Source organism: Simochromis diagramma, unplaced genomic scaffold, assembly GCF_900408965.1.
Source record: "Simochromis diagramma unplaced genomic scaffold, fSimDia1.1 OVJJ01000798.1, whole genome shotgun sequence".
Classification (NCBI taxonomy): domain Eukaryota; kingdom Metazoa; phylum Chordata; class Actinopteri; order Cichliformes; family Cichlidae; genus Simochromis; species Simochromis diagramma.
The window spans coordinates 182,409-201,449 of NW_024386736.1; the positions used below are offsets into that span (position 1 = coordinate 182,409).

The 19,041-nt window shown below is 41.3% G+C and overlaps 1 protein-coding gene across 2 annotated transcripts in view; it reads right to left on the bottom strand.

Annotated features, from left to right (window-relative positions):
* Window positions 1–237: 237 nt before the first annotated feature.
* The window catches only part of LOC120741333 (noelin-2-like), a 39,048-nt gene continuing 20,244 nt past the window's right edge, over window positions 238–19,041 (bottom strand). For both annotated transcript variants that reach the window (XM_040044268.1, XM_040044189.1), the window contains exons 4-8: window positions 15,631–15,850; window positions 13,242–13,348; window positions 3,333–3,509; window positions 3,045–3,218; window positions 238–2,285 (exon numbers count right to left, since the gene is read on the bottom strand). In XM_040044268.1, coding sequence (XP_039900202.1) covers window positions 1,965–2,285; window positions 3,045–3,218; window positions 3,333–3,509; window positions 13,242–13,348; window positions 15,631–15,850 — 999 coding nt within the window. In that variant the 3' untranslated portion in view covers window positions 238–1,964. The remainder of the gene's footprint in view (window positions 2,286–3,044; window positions 3,219–3,332; window positions 3,510–13,241; window positions 13,349–15,630; window positions 15,851–19,041) is intronic.

Genomic DNA, 19,041 nt, shown 5'->3' on the forward strand with positions numbered 1-19,041 from the left:
GTGTTTCTGTGAGACTGCCGGTTTCAAGAAGCAGCACTGACTAATTTCTGGCTGTGTAATCTCTTCATTTTCAGTGCATAATAGCCACTTAAATTATAATGAGCAGGTTAACCTTTGCAGCTGTGCTTGTCCCAAGCTCGTTCAACTCAAATCCCGTGTAACACGGCTGGGCTCTTTTTGATTTCAAGCTGAGGTTTGTTTTTTTTTGGGGGGGGGGGGGTGCTTTATATTGTGAAGTTTTCTATTATTTTTTTTTTTTTTTTTTTTAACTGAGCCGTCCTGTCATTTCAGATCCTGACATCCTGCCCTTGTGTTTTTTCCTTCTCTGTGATTACCTGCGATAGACTAATTTGTATCACATGGATCTTAGTTACAGGTGTACCATCCTATTCCGAGTTGTCCCAGCTGCCCGGTTTTTTTGGGATAATAAAAAGCGTGATATTTTTTTTGTGTGTTTTTGAGTCGTATTTGAATCTGTCTTCCGTATTGACTTGTTACACTCCCTAAAATAATTTTAAAACTAAGAACATTTGCTAAAAATTAGTAAAATGTGCATCAAGTTTTACCTTATCGTACAGCACCAATGTATCATCTGGGAGACCTCATGACGACAGAAACATTAGTATTTAAAGAGACATCCACATACAGTAAGAAGCAAACTGACGCTTGGTAGCTACCAGCTTTTTGACCCTCATTGGGAATGCTAGCACATAAACATAAGGGGCATTTTCCATATAGTGTTATTAAGATTGGAGGAACCAGTTGTTTATATGTGGAGTTATGGCTTTTTCAGGTGTTTTTTGTAAGCAGCATTTGTATTGGCTGTCACAGCAACATGTGGGAGACGGTCTACTGACTCATGGAAGCCAGTTGCCCAACCACACTGCTGCATTCTTGAGGAGCTAATTGCAATCAGTGCACTGGTTATAGGAATGGCATTCCAGACACTGTGCGATCGTCACTGCCCTTTAGTATCCATTACACTCTTTATTTTTCACTCTGTACTGAGCTCTTCCAAAGCCATGTTAAAAAGTACCTCACACAACATAGCAAGAAGATCCTGAAAAGTTAACGTTAAGAAGGAAAAATTTAGCAGACTGTCACATGATTGGATGCTGCTTTGTTCTGGAAGATGTGCACTGAAGAGCATCTGCGGCTATTTGAATATACTGCTTACACCTGCCATCCCACGAGGACATCTTTGGTTCCCTGTTTGTGTTTTTTAATCCTCTAAATTCATGAGGCTCCATCCAACCAGATGCCCAAGTGAAGAAAGGTAGAAGGAGAGAAAGCACAAAGCCTTTTTTGTTTTGGTGTATTTGTGTATACTATGTTGTGTAGAGATCAGGACAAAGAAGTCTTGGCAAAGTTTGACAGTAAACTTTATTGAATGAACAACCATGCTGACTGAACACGTCCACGATCACATCACAAACCCGGAATATCTCAGTCAGGGCCGTCGTCATAGCTCGAGGTTTGAAGCGAGGTGAAATTCAGTTCATGAGCTGTGTGTATATATATATAATTTTATTGTTTTTCCAACAATGCGACCTCGACTTCCAAAGTCACTTCTTGATATACGAGTGGAATGAAACGTAACAGAATATGGATGAGCTCAAAATGTCTGACTTCCTTCTTTTCTATCAGCGTCCCTGCTGCAGAGGCAGTTAAGTCCATTGTCGCGGTGATGAACACTCTTGTGTGTGACCTTTAGACTGGTGTTTGACAACCATGTACTGTGTCTAGTTATTAGCTCAGCGAGCTCACATCATCTAGAAGTCATTCAAATTCAAACACAGACAGTACTTATTACCTTGTTGAGATGTGAGTCGCTGTTGTGTGCGTGTGTGTGTGCATGCGTGTGTATTTTTGCAAGTTTTGAAGTGTCCTTTAAAAACCTTTCTCCTTCATCTCTACTTTGTTTTTTTCATTTTCATTTTTATTTATATCTTTTAGGTGTAAATCTATCCATCGCTCCTGATAACGTGAAACAGTGTGACATTATAGAGGACCTGGTGACCGTTGTTCCAGGTGTACAGTGCTCTCTCTCTGGGGTTGTAGTCCATCATGCTGATGTGGGAGTACTGGTTGTGGAAGGGGATGTCGGTGTATTCGTACGTGGAGGTGTTAGTGTGGTAGGCAAAGTGGACCTTTGCTCCGGCCAGATGGGAGTTGGTGACGTACAGGGTGCCGCAAATCATGAAAGCCTCCCCAGCACTCCGCTTAGGAAACCCCGTGTCCCAGCTGTGGAGGACTTCAAGCGAATGAGGGTCGAGGCGACTCACCTGGAGGCAGAGAGGACAGGGTTGGCAATGATGCCGTCTCACACGGTTGTGAATAAGCTGAGGTAAATCTGTAGCTGCAGAAATGGTGAAATTTGTTGAAAGCAGCGTGTTTGTCGTAGATTGTACATGAGAGAGGACTTTTATTTTTTTGTTTTCTAAAGGGCCTCACAGTATCACAGACCGTCTGCATAAAAGATGGATGCAACCTGTGGGCTTGAAAAGAGAAGCCAAGGAGCCATAAACCTGTCTTCTTTCTGATGGAGGTGGATGAGAGAATGACCCTACATTTCAACTGATTCAGAAAACACTCAATCACTAGTTTCTGTCTTTACTGAAAACAGCACAATGTTCATTGGTGCATTATAAAGTAGATGATGGCGAGGATATGATTTAGGGCACAGCTAATTACTAACTGTCTCCCCAAAACACAACTGTTGTGTCTTGAAGGGTGTTTTTTGTGAGCGTGTGGCTTTTTTGTCGATTTCTGTCATTTGTTTTCATTGTATTTGCGTTGTGCTTTATTCAAATTCCACTGCATATCGTGTGCTTTTGCTGGATGTTTCTATTTGCTGGTGTTTTCTTAAGATCCAGTACCATACATAAGATCCTGGCTGTCACATGAATTTGATGTACAGCACAGCAGCTTCTTCTCTCTGTTTCAGTGTGCTAGTCATAACACTTAAATCAGTCAAAATTTGCTGTGTGGCAATGTGTCTCATGTGTCTCTGTGGAGGAAAGTTAGAGAAAACGGAGACAGACCATAATGTTTCCAGCGTTTGGGATGGAGGTGTAGACAGCCCAGAGTCCTGTCTCATCTGCCATGAGGTCGATGTCAGAGGATCCTCCCCAGCTGTAGGGGAAGGTGTTGTTGTATCCTGCACCGCTTAGGCTACGCTGGAGTAACACACTGCGAGAGCGGAAATGGTACTGAACCTAGAAAGACACACACACACACGCATATGCACGTACATACACATACAGCATCTCATTTTAGTCGACCGTCAATCATCAGCATCAGCTGTTACTGATCGTGACCCAGTCTCGTACCAGGATGTTGCTCTGGTGCTTGTTGTAATAGAGAGACCCGTTGTAGACCACGTGGCCAGTTCCCGCCCAGGGGTGGGGTAACAGATGCTGCACGAAGTTTTGGCCTTTTGTGAAGTCCCCCATGGTCCTGTACTCTAACACACGCCTGCCCTTATAGTAGCCATCCATCGACCACACCTGTTGGAGAGAAGGGAAAGGAGCGCAGATGGCTCATCTATAGCCAGCTCGTAAAATGAACTCCTGCTGAGCAATAAATTCTGTTACGCTTTGAGAGTGATCCATCATGCCCCCCCCCTCCTGCTGTCCAACAAACTGATTAGATCACGACATAATGTACTCAGACTGTCGCAGTTGGATGCTGCAAACCTCGGGTCGGTCAAATCAAATAAAAGCAAAGGCAACAGTTTGGTATCACCCAGACCTTCAGGTGGGGAAGATAACAAACGCAGGTTCAGCAGGCCTGCCAAAGCTCTGGATTTGTCAGCATGCTGAAGTTGTGCGCGTGAAGCCGCAGCAAGAGAGATGCTCAATATACAAAAGGTTATAGGGCTTTTCTTCAGTTGCTTTTCCTGCATCACAAATAGCAAAAAGTGTATGCAAGTCGGTGTTCGGCGAAGGTTGCTCACCAGAAATAACAAAACTGCTTTTTGTCTGCCTCCATCTAGGGAACGCCTGCTCCCCCCCCCATCATATTCCTATTTCAGGACTAGACAGTGGAAGCAGTTTTGGCTATGCATTTCCACAGTTTATAACATTCCCGGAGATAATTAGCAGCAATAAATTCTGATCTATCCCAGGTATGGATGTTTGATGTCCACCTTTTTCCCACCTCCTCAATCAAGCTGACCTGAATTTAAATCACCGCCTGATGAGAAGTAAAAACCCAATAATCTTAGTGTAATGAGAAGAGCTGTAAATATAGGACAGTGGAAGAAGTTGTGGGGAGGGAGCAGAAGATGAAAAAGATCAGTGGTGAAACAAACGACCAGAGAAGAAATGGGATGGGTGGAAAATTGAGCGTCGGCAGCGTGGAGGATTAATTACCCGGGGAGGGGACGAGAGGTGAAGCAGATGAAAGAAAAGAGCAGAGAGCACTGGGAAGAGAGAGCATTGTTGGTGAAAAAGATGCTCGTTATCCCCCCCCCCCCCCCCCGCAAAGCCTGAAAAGTACTGAGGCCAGATAAAAAAAGGGGGGTGGGGAGGGGGCAGATGAAAAGGAACCTTTTTGTTAAGGGGAAAAAAAACCTCTCCTGCAGTAGAACAGCAATTTTTTAAATTACAGTTCATTTGTAGCAGCAATATTTAAAATTCACATTGAATTAGAGACTTTCAGACAAAGGTAACTGATTGCCGTTATTTTGAGGGCCTTCAATAACAGAGTTTAATTGAGACTCAGCTAGTGGTTTGAAAAGACAATGAAGCAGACTGATTGGCCTTTCCCGCTCCTTCCAGTGCGCTCTCTTCTCTCCTCCAAACACTGATGAAGCTTTCTCAGTTTTAATTCGCTTTTAAATAGGTTTCAAAGGAAGACGAGTCCCTTTGTTTATTGGCAGCTGTAATCTTCTCGTGTCTGAATGCACCATTTACTTTAAATAAACAAGCTCCAGATACTGATTATATAGCAAACGGTGCGCACGGAAAGTGACTTGGGATTTTGTTTTCTTCTTCTGCTTCTAGAGCTTACGTCTAAGTTTTACAAATTAGTGAGCTATTTTCTTTCTGCTCCCCTCCCGGCTGGCCTACTCACATACGCCCTTAAAGGATCAGTTGTATCCTATTACAGTATCCACATGCTGTGAAGTGATCCCTCCCCACTGTGACTACACTAAGGGGAAAGAATATCCACAGGTCCTGCAAATATTCATTCGGGAGCACGTCTGACATTTCAAGTGGGTCTCTTCATACTGGCAGTCACATGTTGGTTTACATTAGTGGGTTGGACTGCATTTACAGGGCATTTTTAGCATGTAACTGATGCACTGATACACTATTGCCAGTAAAGGCACCGGTCTCAGCATCAGGTGCAATTTAGGGATCAGCATCTCTCACAAGGATACTTAAACATGAGGAGCCAGAGGCCGAATAAACATTGCTGTGATCAGTGGACTGATCCTACTCTGAAACTACTGCCAGTTAGCTTAGCTTAGCGGTTTGTAGCTTCATATAGAGTAGGCTCTTGTATTTATATTTTCTTAAGAGGGAAACATACAGTACTGTGCAAAAGTCACTCTCTTTTTAAAAATATTTTTCTAGAGAAATGGGAAATAGATACAGGGATTTATTGAATCATCTGAAAATATACATGGAAATGCAGTCTGTAAATTTGCTAGAGCCACTGCCTGAACTCTCATAGACAAAGTCTCTTCTTTAAGTAGTCTTAGAATATTTCTCCAGGCTTATTAAAGGACATTCAAAGCTCTTTGGTTTTTTGCTGCCTTTTGTTTTGTTCTGTATCAAGATGATCCCACACTGCTTCAATAATGTTGAGGTCTGAGCTCTGGGGAGGCCAATCCATGACTGATAGTGTTATTGCATGATTTGGCATACCTCAACCTTTTCTCCTGTTCCTTTCTTTAAAAACGGCTTCTTGATACCAAACCTTTCACTGAGACCATTTCTGATGAGGCTTCAGTGAACAGTAGATGGATCAACTGAAGCCCCAGATGCATCTCTCAGGTCCTGTGTCAGGTTACTGCTGGGTTATTTCCTGTTTCTTAAGGATGTGAGTTCATCTCAATGGTTTTTAAGCCTGCTGATTATTCATTTGTTGCCTGTTATGTTTAGACAGAACTTCACCCCTTGGGTGAAAAAGCATCCAGTGTCCAAAGGCAACCTTTGAAAGACCTTCAGAAAACCTGGAGAACTATTGCTCAAGACCACTTAAAAAAATTACAAGAATGTTTGGCTCCTTGGAGGGAAAATACAAGGAAACGAGGGGTGGCTTGAGACTTTAGCACAGTACCAATACATTAGTTACACTACTAATACTGATGCATTACTTAAATTACTTACGCTATTTAAGTGAAAGGTCATTGATGCATTGTATTTATAGGACAACTAGTCCTATAAATAGCTGTACATACAACTAATTTGCAGAACTTGCCCATTGTTAGGCTCTTTACATCTTACCCTAACAACAATGAGCATATTTGCCAAAATGTCAGACTACTGCTTCACATTCAGCCCTAACCGTCTGACAAAAACGCAGCTCCTATTTAACCTGATCAACCCTGACAAATCAAAGGCCTGCAAGCAGAGGGCTACAGTAAATACCAGAGGGTTGTGAACCTGGCTCATCTTTAACCATATCTCAATGTAATGTCATGTTAAGCACGCTTGAGCTTTGATGCAAACATAGTATTATATTCTAACCCTGTAATTTAATTCTGGCTTTAACAGGGAGGCGATGAAGAGAAGATAATCCAGGAGAAATGTGATCTCCTACTCTTGTTCCCTGTTTGCTCTCCTGCCGCTGCATTTTCGATCACCAGGAGGCTTTTCGGGGAGCTTTAAAGATAACTGTATACCATAGAAATACAAAAACGAAGCCTAGAAGTAACAAATGCATTGAATTTCACCATTGCTTACAGAGCATCTTCCTAAAAACCCTCACCAAAAGAGGATCTACTGCAGCATTCACAGTGTAGTTTTCAGCAGGGTGAACCAGATCAACAACTACAATTCGAAGCTAATCGAAGAATTAACCCTGATTTAACCCACTGCTACTGGGAATTATGCACTAAAACGCTTGACCTTTTCTTTTTCGCTTCTTCTTCTTCTGCTTTCTTTGGTTTCACATTTTTCACCTTCACCATCACCTCCCCGGCTCCCCTATTAGTCTCCCTCTACAGTTGCTCTTTTGATCAGCCTTCACTGCCTCTTCTTCTTCTTCTCTTTGTCTCGTCCCCTCCTTCTGTTCGCCCCTTGTTTCACTTCAACTTTCCCTGCCTAACACCTCTTCAGCAACCGTCCTCATGCCCCCCTCCCACCCCCAGCCCCCTCCATTTGCTATGTCTCTCTCGCCCTTTCGCTCGTTCTCACACTATCAGCTGAGGCATCTTGACAGATCAGGGGATATCCACACCTCAGCAGCTGTTCTCAAATACAGCGACAGGTGTGTCCATGCGTGCGTGCGCGCACATGTGAGTGTGTGCCGCGTGCATATGCACACACACATACACATATACACATTTGTGCACTGATGAGCTAATGAAGAATTCATAAATGCCAAAGTGGCACCCTGTAGTCATGGATACCAAAGGATGTATGAGAATGACTTTACTTATTTTGACTCACAGTGTGTGTGTGTGTGTGTGTGTGTGTGTGTGTGTGTGTGTGTGTCTTTTTGTTAAAGAGAACAAACTTTTACAAACAAACTAATTTGGTCTGTGATGTTTGTGATGATTCAATATGTGCACTACTACAAACAAAGCCTGAGAAAATATTATCAACATCATTGTTTGGAATTTTTTGTCTGTTTTTGATGAGATGGGAATAAAAAGACGCCGTTTTTTTGGGGAAATCGATTCAATAAGATGATTGTCCGTTAGTTGGCTGGTCTAATCATGAAGAATAACAGCTTTAACAACAAGAACACAATGGCTGTCAAAGTCACATCATCTTCTCCGCTACACCCACACCACTCTTTTGTGCCTCGCTTAGGTTTGATTCTTTTTCTCAGAACACAGCAGATGAAATTAATGCCAAAACTGCTGTGTGCTTGGAAAAACGTTTGGAAGGAAAGTAAAGAAAACAGAATTTGCATCATTAGGGTGTTGAATTTGCATTTAAGAATATTAATAAATCACAAATTTGTCAGAGCGTGATTTTTCCTCCTCTGGAGCTTTGTGTTTCACACTTTGTTTTCACTCCCTGATTAGTTTCATTTTCACTCCTTCATAATTTTGCGGTTAGTTTTAGAAGCCAAAAACTACAGAACCTGGTCACATTTACTAAAATTAAGTGGATAAAATTGTTTCTTAAAGAGTAACCAGACAATTTAACAACACACAATATCTTGTTTGTAACTTTTGTTTAACCGAAGGTCTTTTTTATTACTACTTTAAAATCCAGGTTATTGCACAGAGCTTTTTTTTTTTTTTCCTTTTTATAAATAGTTACAAAGTTAACTTTTAACTCTGAGGAGGCCTCACCCACCGCTGTCTATCCAGGGCCTTGAAGTGGAGAGGGTGAGCAGCTGTAGGTACCTGGGCGTCTTCATCTCTGAGGACCTCACCTGGTCACTGAACACCACACAGCTGGTCAAGAAGGCTCAGCAGCAGCTGTATTTCCTGAGGAGGCTGAGGAAATTTGGTATGTCGGCCAAGATCCTCAGCAGGTTCTACAGCTGCATTGTGGAGAGCACCCTGACCAGCTGCATCACTGCATGGTACGGCAGCACTACTGTTATGGATCGCAAACCCCTGCAGAGAGTGATAACAACCGCGGAGAAGATCACTAGGACCCCGCTGCCCTCTCTGCAGAGCATCTACCATTGCAGAGTCCAGAGGAGAGCTGCCTCCATCCTCAAAGACCCCTCACACCCCAACACGGACTGTTCACACTTCTGCCCTCGAGATGAAGGTTTAGAAGTGTGAAATCCAGAACATCCAGACTCACTAACTCCTTCTTCCCCACTGCCATCAGACTCACTGACACATTTTGAACAGTAATAATATTTTTTTGACCGTCTGGTCATCTTACATATTAAGCTATTGCTCTTTTGCACACATCTGTTTCAAATCTCCATATTTTGTCTCCTTTTCTGTCTTCAGCTATTTATTTATATATTAATCTGTGGGTGGTCAGCAAAGAAAAAATTCCATTGCACAAAGAAATGCCTTTTCTCTTGTGACACGTGACAATAAACACTTTGAATCTTGAATTTTGAATCTTTTAACTTTCAATTACCGCAACACAAAAAGAGAGAAGACTAGATCGAGTGGCAGACGAATGGAAACAAGGAAATGGCAGCTGTTCTACTGGCAGATTAATGGCTTCCTTATAAATTACAGTCAGTTATTATGCTAATGTTATTTATCATTACAAGTAAACTAGATTCAGTCACAGCCCATTACGTATTATTATTCTGTTTCATGTGAGAAATGTTTGCCCAAATCAGTATGCTATGTTTACATATTAACCCACTTCCCACTTTATTTGGCACTGCTGTTCAGCTGTTCAGCTTGTTAATTAATCAGCCAATCACATGGTATTCCTTAAGAAATGTCAAAATGGTCAAGACGACCTGCTGAAGTTCAAAGCGAGCTTTAAAATGGACAACAAAGGTGATTTAAGTGGACTGAATGTGGCAAGGCTGGTCTGAATATTTCAAAAGCCGATGAATCAGCTGGGATTTTCACATTTTGGAGGTAGAGTCAGAATTTGGAGTAAACAGCATGAAAGCAGAGAAAGCATGCTCCTAAAGCTGCTTAACATGCACCCATATGTAAAAAGCATCAGTTGGCGTGTCATATAACCAAACTCAGAGGACACTCTGAGGTGCCAGAGACTTCTACAGTACATCAGTATTTGCTGTACTGGAAATGAGAACAGGCTGAACTTACTCAACAGTTTGAAAGCTCCACTTTTTTGTTCACAACATGGGAGCGAATACTGAAGCTTTTTTGTGCCTGTGAACCAAGTGTGCAATTTTAATTCAAGTGAGTCATCTTGACTCTGGTTTTTAGTTCTCTTTAATGCATCCAAAGAGTCCATATGCAGCGTCACTCAGTAAAATGTATTCACCGTTTTATAGCTGCGCCCTTTCCAGCTGTGTACGGAGCAACTGTTTTGTTTTGTTGTGCCAGTGCAGGAGTGGTTGTAAAATTTTAAATGCATTTTTTAGAGCCTGGCAAACACATGCAGAAATAATTACTTCTGTAAAAGGAAACAGCCCTGCAATAGTCTTGTGAGGGAGGAAATGTAAAGGACTTAATGATAAACATTACTGTCTTTGTTCTACAGGGTTCCATAAGGCTGAGAGGGGGGAAAAAGATAAAAGTGATTGAAGCACTTTACAGCATATAATAGCTTTGCTGGCTTATTTAAAAACAATATAAATACAGAAAAAAAACAACCAGTGCATTTATAAAAGTGCACTTCTTGTGCTTTCTCCACGCTCCGATTCAGGAACATCACCTACTGTGCAGCATGAAAAGACCAGAAAAAGCTTCCAATTGTTGGGACAAAGGTGCAAATAGATAGAGAGACTGAGAAAGAGCCGCCACCCATAACTACACCAGTCACACCTGGAACTGGAAAACAGACAGCAATAACTGGGATACTGCTGCTGTGTATAGCGCCTTCTCATCACCAGGGAGACATTCTAATAGAGAACAGGCAAGGGTCACCATGGCGATATAAATCACACCTGGCAACTGGGAGACAGTCGCCTTGACAACTAGCTTAATATGCATTCCCTGAACAGAGTGTGTGTGTGTGTGTGTGTGTGTGTGTGTGTGTGTGTGTGTGTGTGTGTGTGTGTGTGTGTGTGTGTGTGTGTGTGTTTCGCAGTGAGCGGAGACAGAGTGCACACAGGAGTCATGTTAGAAATGAGGCTGAAAGAAACTGAAAAATACATCAGCGAAAATATAGAAGCGGGCAACTTTATGACCACTTTCACCTGCCGTACTTGTCATGTGCCCACAAGAGCACACAGTCTTATTTTGATGATTACATCAGTTCCCTTTACTCCATCTAAATCCAAACTTACAGTACATCTAAGCTCACACGTGACTTCACACTAAAAATTCAATGATTAATTTCTTATGGGTGCATGTGTATTGAAACTTTAATATGACATTCATGTATCCCCTCATAACACGAATACTAACAAGTACATACACATATATTTGCATGCCTATCTTTGTGGGGACCCTTATGAATGTAACACCTAGCAGAGAAAAATTTTGATTAAAAAAAAAAAAAGACTGACCTGCTAAGAACTTAACCTAACATGATTTAACATCTAAATATATCTCCAGAACATTAGCGGGTGACCCGATGCCGCTGCGACAACTGCATCGAGCGGATCATGTGTGAGTTGGAGCAAATAAACACTGAAATGCAGGTGGTGTGAAAATGTCTCCTTTTTTGAGGTGCAGTAATTTAAGTTAAATCAATGAAGCTCATAAATTGTTCAGCGGGGCTGTGAAAAGAAGAAACTGCAAATAGTTACATTTGGGAAATACTGGCCACTATGCTTGCATTGGCAATATGAAGGAGGCGAGATAGAGCCAGAGACTATTACATAAATAAACAAGAAGCACTCCAAGAGCACAAACCTCCATCAAGGCAGCTTGTTCTCTGGGCTGTATTTGCTCTTAAAGAAATAGTATTTTATTTTGTATATATTCATTATAAAAACAAAATGTGTGGGAGTAGGCGATGGATAACGAGTGTTGATTTGTCAATAACTTGAGCCTATTATATAATATTATACTACACCATATTTCTAACTAGCAGCTTGTCTCTTTCACTTGATAATACTTTTGTTAGAGATATAACACATCTCAGATCTACCAACTGGCATGATATTTGGATGCAAACTATATGACAGAAGAAACCCCATATAGCCGTATCATTTCCTAACTGTTGCCAATACAAACAAAAGCAAAAGCATTTTACACACAATTTTAAAGATAAAATTATTTTTTTTGTGAAAGTTTGACCGTTTGACCTTAAAAAAGAGGTCAGAGGTCCAAAGTAACATGATATCTAGAATCCAGATATATCATTCTCTATATGTCTATATGCTGTCAATACAAACAACAGCAGTAAGGAATATAGTTTTAATAAAAACAGCTCTATATAGCATTATTATCACTTTGACCTTCAGATTAATCTTTTGACCTTGAAGAAGAGGTCAGAGGTCAAATTTGAAATGATATTTTATAATGTATATGTTGACAATACATGTTACACTTTGTTTCTAAGTTTCTAAGAATCATAGTTTCTACAGTATTGAGCTTTTTGTCCGTTTTTGACCAATAAATCATTAAGTTGACCTTGCCGACCTTGGTGGATGTAAGTATGTGTGACCTCACTCTGCATTCCTGCAAAGTTTTATGAGAATTCATTCAAAACTTTTCGAGCTATCGTGTTTACAGAAAGAACGGCTCCCACACGCACACGCACAGGAGAAGGTAACCAGTCACCAGTCTGAACCTCGGCCAGGAAATTGATTGGTGCATTTCCAACTAAAGAAGAAAGCAGAGGAAGTTTGTACTACCAGAAAAGGTGCTTATATAAACCAGGAAACTATTAGCCAGTCATGTTGCCCACATGTGACAGCAGAGTTTCACTGGTCTTAGTTTGTTCAGCTGCTCTGGTGGGCCGTCAAAGACATCACTCTGGATTGAGTAATAATGAATCTGTAACATCATGAAATTTGCAGAGATTTAAATACCCAGCAGCAAACAAACAAACATCCCTCCAGCTACAACCATAAATAAATAAATGTAATTAATTAAATAATCTCAGAAATAGTGATAAACACTCAATAAAAACAGGATACAACAAGATAAATGACAGAAAGAAGTGAAATGCATGAGATAGAGATGATAATATAAGGGTTGAGGGCAGTCTGCATGGTGGTCAGAGCAAAACCAAGTTATCAGACTTTTTAAAGCTGCATTTTTATGTTTCAGTGAAATTAAAGCAACATCTCTGTCCACTTTCATGTAAGTAAGGGGTTCTGTAAGAGTTACAAATAATTACAAATATATGGCTACTGAGTGGCGAGACTTGCTTCTAGAAGGACTTTCCCCTAGCCAGACCACCAAATGCCTCAATCCCAACCTAAACCTTGTTCTAACCCCGACTGTAAACCTTTATAAAAAAAATATATAAATGGAACAAACTGAAGAAGAAAAAACAGAAAAAAGACAAATCACACTGTACACCTACCCTGCTGTCAGAGCTGGGAATCATGGCATCAGTCATCCAAGAGCCAAAGCGGGATCCCGAGGCCCTCACAGTGATGGGGTTGCTAACGGCAGTCAGACGACCACATCCTGTTAACAAATGATAAACGGACCATGTAAACTCTGATCCTCCATCCTAGATCTGTTGTTTATGCATAGAGCAGCCACATGGAGAAGATAATGCAGATGGAGCACCAGTTTGTGCTCATGTTATCCGGATTGGTCTGAGTAATGCTCGTCGTCAAGGTGACTTGGCCAGCTGGTTTATGAGCAGCCATCACCTGCCACCAGTCTTAACTCACTTCAGCAATGCTTCATAAAAACTTGAAAATGTGTTGACGCCACAGGCGTGAGCTGTGAAAAAGCAGCTTCTATTTCTCGAAAAGATAACACAGAGGAATACATTTGGGTGTTTTAGTCATTTAGATAATAACTTTAAGACATTTTGTTTTTCAGGTAAATGAAACTGCCCACTCACAGTGATACCGCATGTACATTATTCCAACTATAAAACACCGTTTTTAGGTTTGAAAAGTGTAGTTGGTAATTTCACTGAGAGTTTTAATAGAGCCTTTTCAGCCACCTGAATTAACATCAGTTATAATGGCTCTCAACAGAGACAGCTATTTAGATCAAACCCAATGTCAAAATGCATTTCTACATCAACATCCACTTGTATGCTTTCCACAAACAGGCTTATTGTGTCCCGGCTTTTCAATTTTCCTCAAAATGGGCCTAAATAGGCGCACTTCTGTTTCTGTCCCCATGTTAGACTTTGTTGTTAGAGCACTCTCTGCTGCTCTTAAAGCAATGCTTTGACATTTTGTGGAAAATATTTATTCACTGCCCGTTGGAGTGTTAGATGAGAAAATCAATACCACTCTTATGTCTGTCCAGTAAAAATGAAACGACTGCCAGCAGCCTAGCTTAGCACAAAGAGGAAACCGGGAATGTCCATCTGTTTCCCCATAGCTGTCTCCGCATGTTACTACCCGATGGCTATCCGTCTTTTTTTCTTTTTACTGAACAAACACCCTCAACTCTTACCAAGTAAATAAAATAAGAATCCTTCCTAAAATCTCTTTAATCCTAAACCATAGTCTTACTTCACTATAGCTATTCCATGTGCTCCTCTGCAAAAGCTGCACATATTCCAACCCGGTATCACGACAAAGCTTGCAACAGACACATTGAGCTTTGCCTCTCTAAAACGTGAAATGTACATGCATGCAGAAGTTGCAGTAACAGCAGAGGAAAATATTTTATTTCAAGCCAACATGAAAAAGACTTTATTAACACCTTTGCATGTATATACACATTAGCCGCCTAGCTTAATCTGTTCTGCTGATTAAGGACCCTGGAATGTACTTAATACATTTGTTGCTCACTACTGACTTCGTGGCTTAAATATTACCTCCCCCTGCTGGTAATGCAATTTCTGCACGCGGTGAAGTCGATTTCATGTTTTGGAGAGACAAATTGTGGAATGGACACAGTGGACCGGCATGTTTATTACAAGTTTTGCCACGATACTGGGTTGTATGTCCACTTTGTACTCCCCTGCTTCCCTTTGTTCCTTTGCCAGTTGGTCCTGTTTGCTTCTAAGTCAGCTAGGCCAACTTCTTAATTTGTATTCCCAATGTCATCTTTTTCAAGCTCAGATTTTCCTTATGTATGTATGCATCTTTCCCTAAATATCCTGTTTAGTGAAGTCTTGACCCACTATTGAGCATCATCGCATGAGCCAAGGTGTTGGCTTTGGGTGAAACCACTGTGAGACCTTGCCCCACCCTATCATGTGAACTACTGAGGTCACCGGATGCAAAGAAACCCTGCTAGAAGTTAAATTCCTCAGAGTCGCTTCATTTTGGTTTTAGAACTGAGGAAGTCTCTTGGATGAGAGGTGAAACATTTTCAACAAATATAAAGAAGTCCAGTCGCTTTCACAGTCGACTGAGAACCTACACAGATTCATTTAGTGTAAGTGAACTAGTTGGGTATATCCTAGTTTGGTAGGCCTGACTTTGCAAATTGTGTACTAACTTGATGAAACTTGGTCCTATTTTCTGTTACACTCCTTCCTCACTCCCTGTGGTAAATTTGCATGTTTTTAAACTTCACTCCCCTCCTTTATTCTTCCTGAACGTTCTTCTTGTTTATAATTCAGTTTGTTATAGAACTATTTTTGCAGACTGATGAATCGTTGTTATAAATAAATCTTTGAGTGTGTAAACCTGCGGAGTGCTCCTTTGCGTGCTTCCACCCCCCGCGCGCTCACGTTCTTCGCTTTCATGTTCAAATTGCAAACGCGTGAGTTACTTTCAAAAGCAGCACAAGTCATATTTTGTTATTGCTTTCTTCCCAGCACGTACCCAGTTTATTCATGCAGCTGTGCAGCCTGGTCTCCAGCAACAGGACCCTCTGCTGAAGCTCCTCGTAGTCGTATGCTCCAATCTCTTCCTGGATGGCTGTCAGGACGATCGACAGGTTAAGCAGCTCCATCCGCAAGGTGGCCAGCGTCTGTAGATCCAGTCTGTACTGCTCCACCACTGACAACAGGGGCCGTAGCTGAGACATCTGACCCTTTAACTCCTGTGAATGAGTTAAAGAAAGTGAGAGAGGCCATTTGCAGTCATTATTTTTCTCTTTCAGTTGCTGTAGTTCGGCGTAGTGCCACCCTTTGAGGCACACTTGAGGCAGTTTATGTGTCTGGACTGGTCAGGGTGCCCCGTAAGGGTGACCTCATCCCAGCATGTGTAACAGGGTTAGTGGTTTGTTTCTCATTCGGCTGATTACTCTCCTTGTCATCCTTAATCTCCCGTTGTGCTGCCTTCCACCTGTGAATGTTTCAAATGAATCTGTTCACTTGTCATCCTTTTGTTCACTCGTCGATGCTGAAAACTGAGCACATGTTTGAGACAATCCTTGTGTCACAAGGCAGCCCCCCAATCTACCTGTTGCTGATAAACTTGTTGGTAGGAGACAAATGAAATGAACTGAAACACATAAAGCTCTCGTTTCCTTTGAGTTTGGTTCAGAAGAATATTTACTTTGCTTCCTTAATTCTTTCTGTGCATTTGGCAGCTGAGATGCTGCACATCATATTTCATTTCTGCCTCTGTCGCCGCATCTCTTTGCTCTCCCCGAGGAACAGACGTGAGCGAGGGAAGCGGAGAACCACGTTAACCGAATGGAAAGCGCCCCCAGAACATGCTAGAGGGACTGCGCAATCCATCTGGCCTGAGAACGCTTCACAGTCCCACAGGAGGTGATGGAAGATGTGCTGGAAGAGAGTACGTCTGGGCAAGTCTTTTCTGGCAACGTGACCCAAATAAGCAGCATAAAATGGATGGAGGAAAACTCTCATTTTAAAAAAATGCACTCTGGATCATATCGGGCCAGAAAGGCCCCCTTTTTCCCCTCTAATCGGCTTAAATGGAGATCAATAAAAATATGGATAGCATATGAAACAATTGTGCTTGCAGCAAGAGGGACAATAAATTTTTATTTGCTACTTTTATATCTCTACTTTTAGCCTTGATACTTAGATGTATCTTCTCTTTCAGCTTGCTGAACAAAGAGCTGGATTTGATATGGAAAAGAGAGAAGGATAAAGAGAAGTGTCAAAAGCGAAGACAAAAATGTTATCATCTTCTTATAACATCTCTGCACCCCCGCACACAAACACAACAACATATCCAGGAAACAGTCAGCAGTTGGCAGTCAGTCAAACACTTTATGTATCTAATCCCTCCCCTGCTGTCTTGAAATCGCGACCTGAATACTTTTCCAACATCGCTACGACGCATTTTTCCAATTTCTACATGTCACAAGAGCACAGCGTGAAAACTCTGTAATTCCAAGCAGCTTCAGCTCACTACATCATCACCGCTCATTGATATTGGCAGTGTTCTTTGCATATAATTGCAAGTTGATTAAATATTCATTAAAACCCCAATTTTGACAAAATGCCAAAGGTGCCACGGTTTGTTAGATAGCGAACCACTTTACCTGGCTAATCCCTCCCCTGCCACATCTCCGCCTTCATCTCGATTTCTCTAATCTCTCCCTTCCTGATTCACACTTTTATCTCTCCTCCAGTCTCTGCTTAACCTTTACTTTCCCTCTTACTTCTCCTTGCACAGTCCTCTCATGTCCTCCCTCCCACCAAGAAACATTTAGGTGCAATAAGGCTTCCTTTCCTGTCTCTTTCCTCCTCTTTCCTCCACCATCTCTCTCTGTTTATGACTCCCATTTGACATCCCATTCTCCACTCCCGCCCTCCACCCTTGTTTCCTTCCTCCATGGGTTAAAAATACTGTTTAGTTATTGATAAACTTACTGAAGTTCCACATAAATATTCAGGAGTCTTTCCTCTCAGTGCAAAGGCAAAAGCTTATGACTGTGAAAACCCCCCAGGAGCAACAATCATATGCACACACACACACACACACACACACACACACACACACACACACACACACGCATATGCATAAACCAACTATATAAAAACTTAAAAACAGACCCCCCCCAGCTGTTAAGATATGCTCGGCAAGAGATGAAAGGCAGAATGGATTTATGGGGAGGCGGTAATATGCCCTATTGGGGTAAGTAAGGGTTAGTGTGTGTGTGTGTGTGTGTGTGTGTGTGTGTGTGTGTGTGTGTGTGTGTGTGTACTTCTACTGCTTTTTATGAGCAGGCAAAAAAAATCTGTGTGTACAGTCACAGTGTGGAGCTTGCGTCCCTTTTGTAGACAAAGTCCGCATGAATTAAATATTTTTAATTCTTAATTATTAATGAATTCTAATATGAAGACTTGGTTTGGGGTTATGGTGAGGATTACAGTCGGACAAGATGGTTTGTGGAGGGTTATTTCTTGTACACACTAAAAACAAAACTATTCTTCCTGGGACCACAGAATATTAAATGTATATTTCATAAATCCATGATAAGACAAACTAACCAATGAAGGACTGTGAAGTACTGCATCTTTTGTCCTATTTCCTCCAATCACCCCCAACCAGTCACGACAGACGGATCCCAAAGCCTATTAAAAGGGAGTTTTTCCTTCCCCCTGTCGCCAAGCACTTGTTCATTGAGGGTCGCCTTAATGTTGAGGTTTGTCTTTACTTTACAATATTAAATGCTTTGAGGCAACTGTTGTTGTGATTTGGTATTATAAAAATAAAATAGAACTGAATTTATTGAAAAGATTCACCTGTAAATTTGGAATTACTGACATTGACAAGATGAGCAAGCAAATATTTCACAAATATAACCCGAGATATCAAGCTTCTGAATGAACTGGGATGGCAGTCTTTCGATCAGCTATCACCTACTGAATTTAGATTATACTTCCTGAGGCTACACATACACACATGTGTGTGAATATTTGTCTAAGTTCACCTCTCAGTTGGAGAGCACGGTGGAAAAGCAATTACCTTTCCAATAGTAGATTATCAGTTTTAATCCGAATTAGCACAGGCCTTACCTCATTAGCCATTCGAACAGGACAATAGAAGTGTTTTCAGTTGAATTAGTCACTGAACACACAATTAGATCAGTGATCCTAAACTTGACTAAATCAAGTTGATACAACAGTTCACCGCTTAGTTGAGTCAAAAAGGCTTCCTTCAAATTTACACAGCTTTTCTTTCCTCTTCCAGTGTAAATATGCTGTATTAAAAAAGTTTTCTTTAAATAAACACGAATAAAAATGGATAATAACCTTAAATTCTGCAAACTTAAGCTGAGTGCACATAAATGCCCTTGCAGCTGCTTGC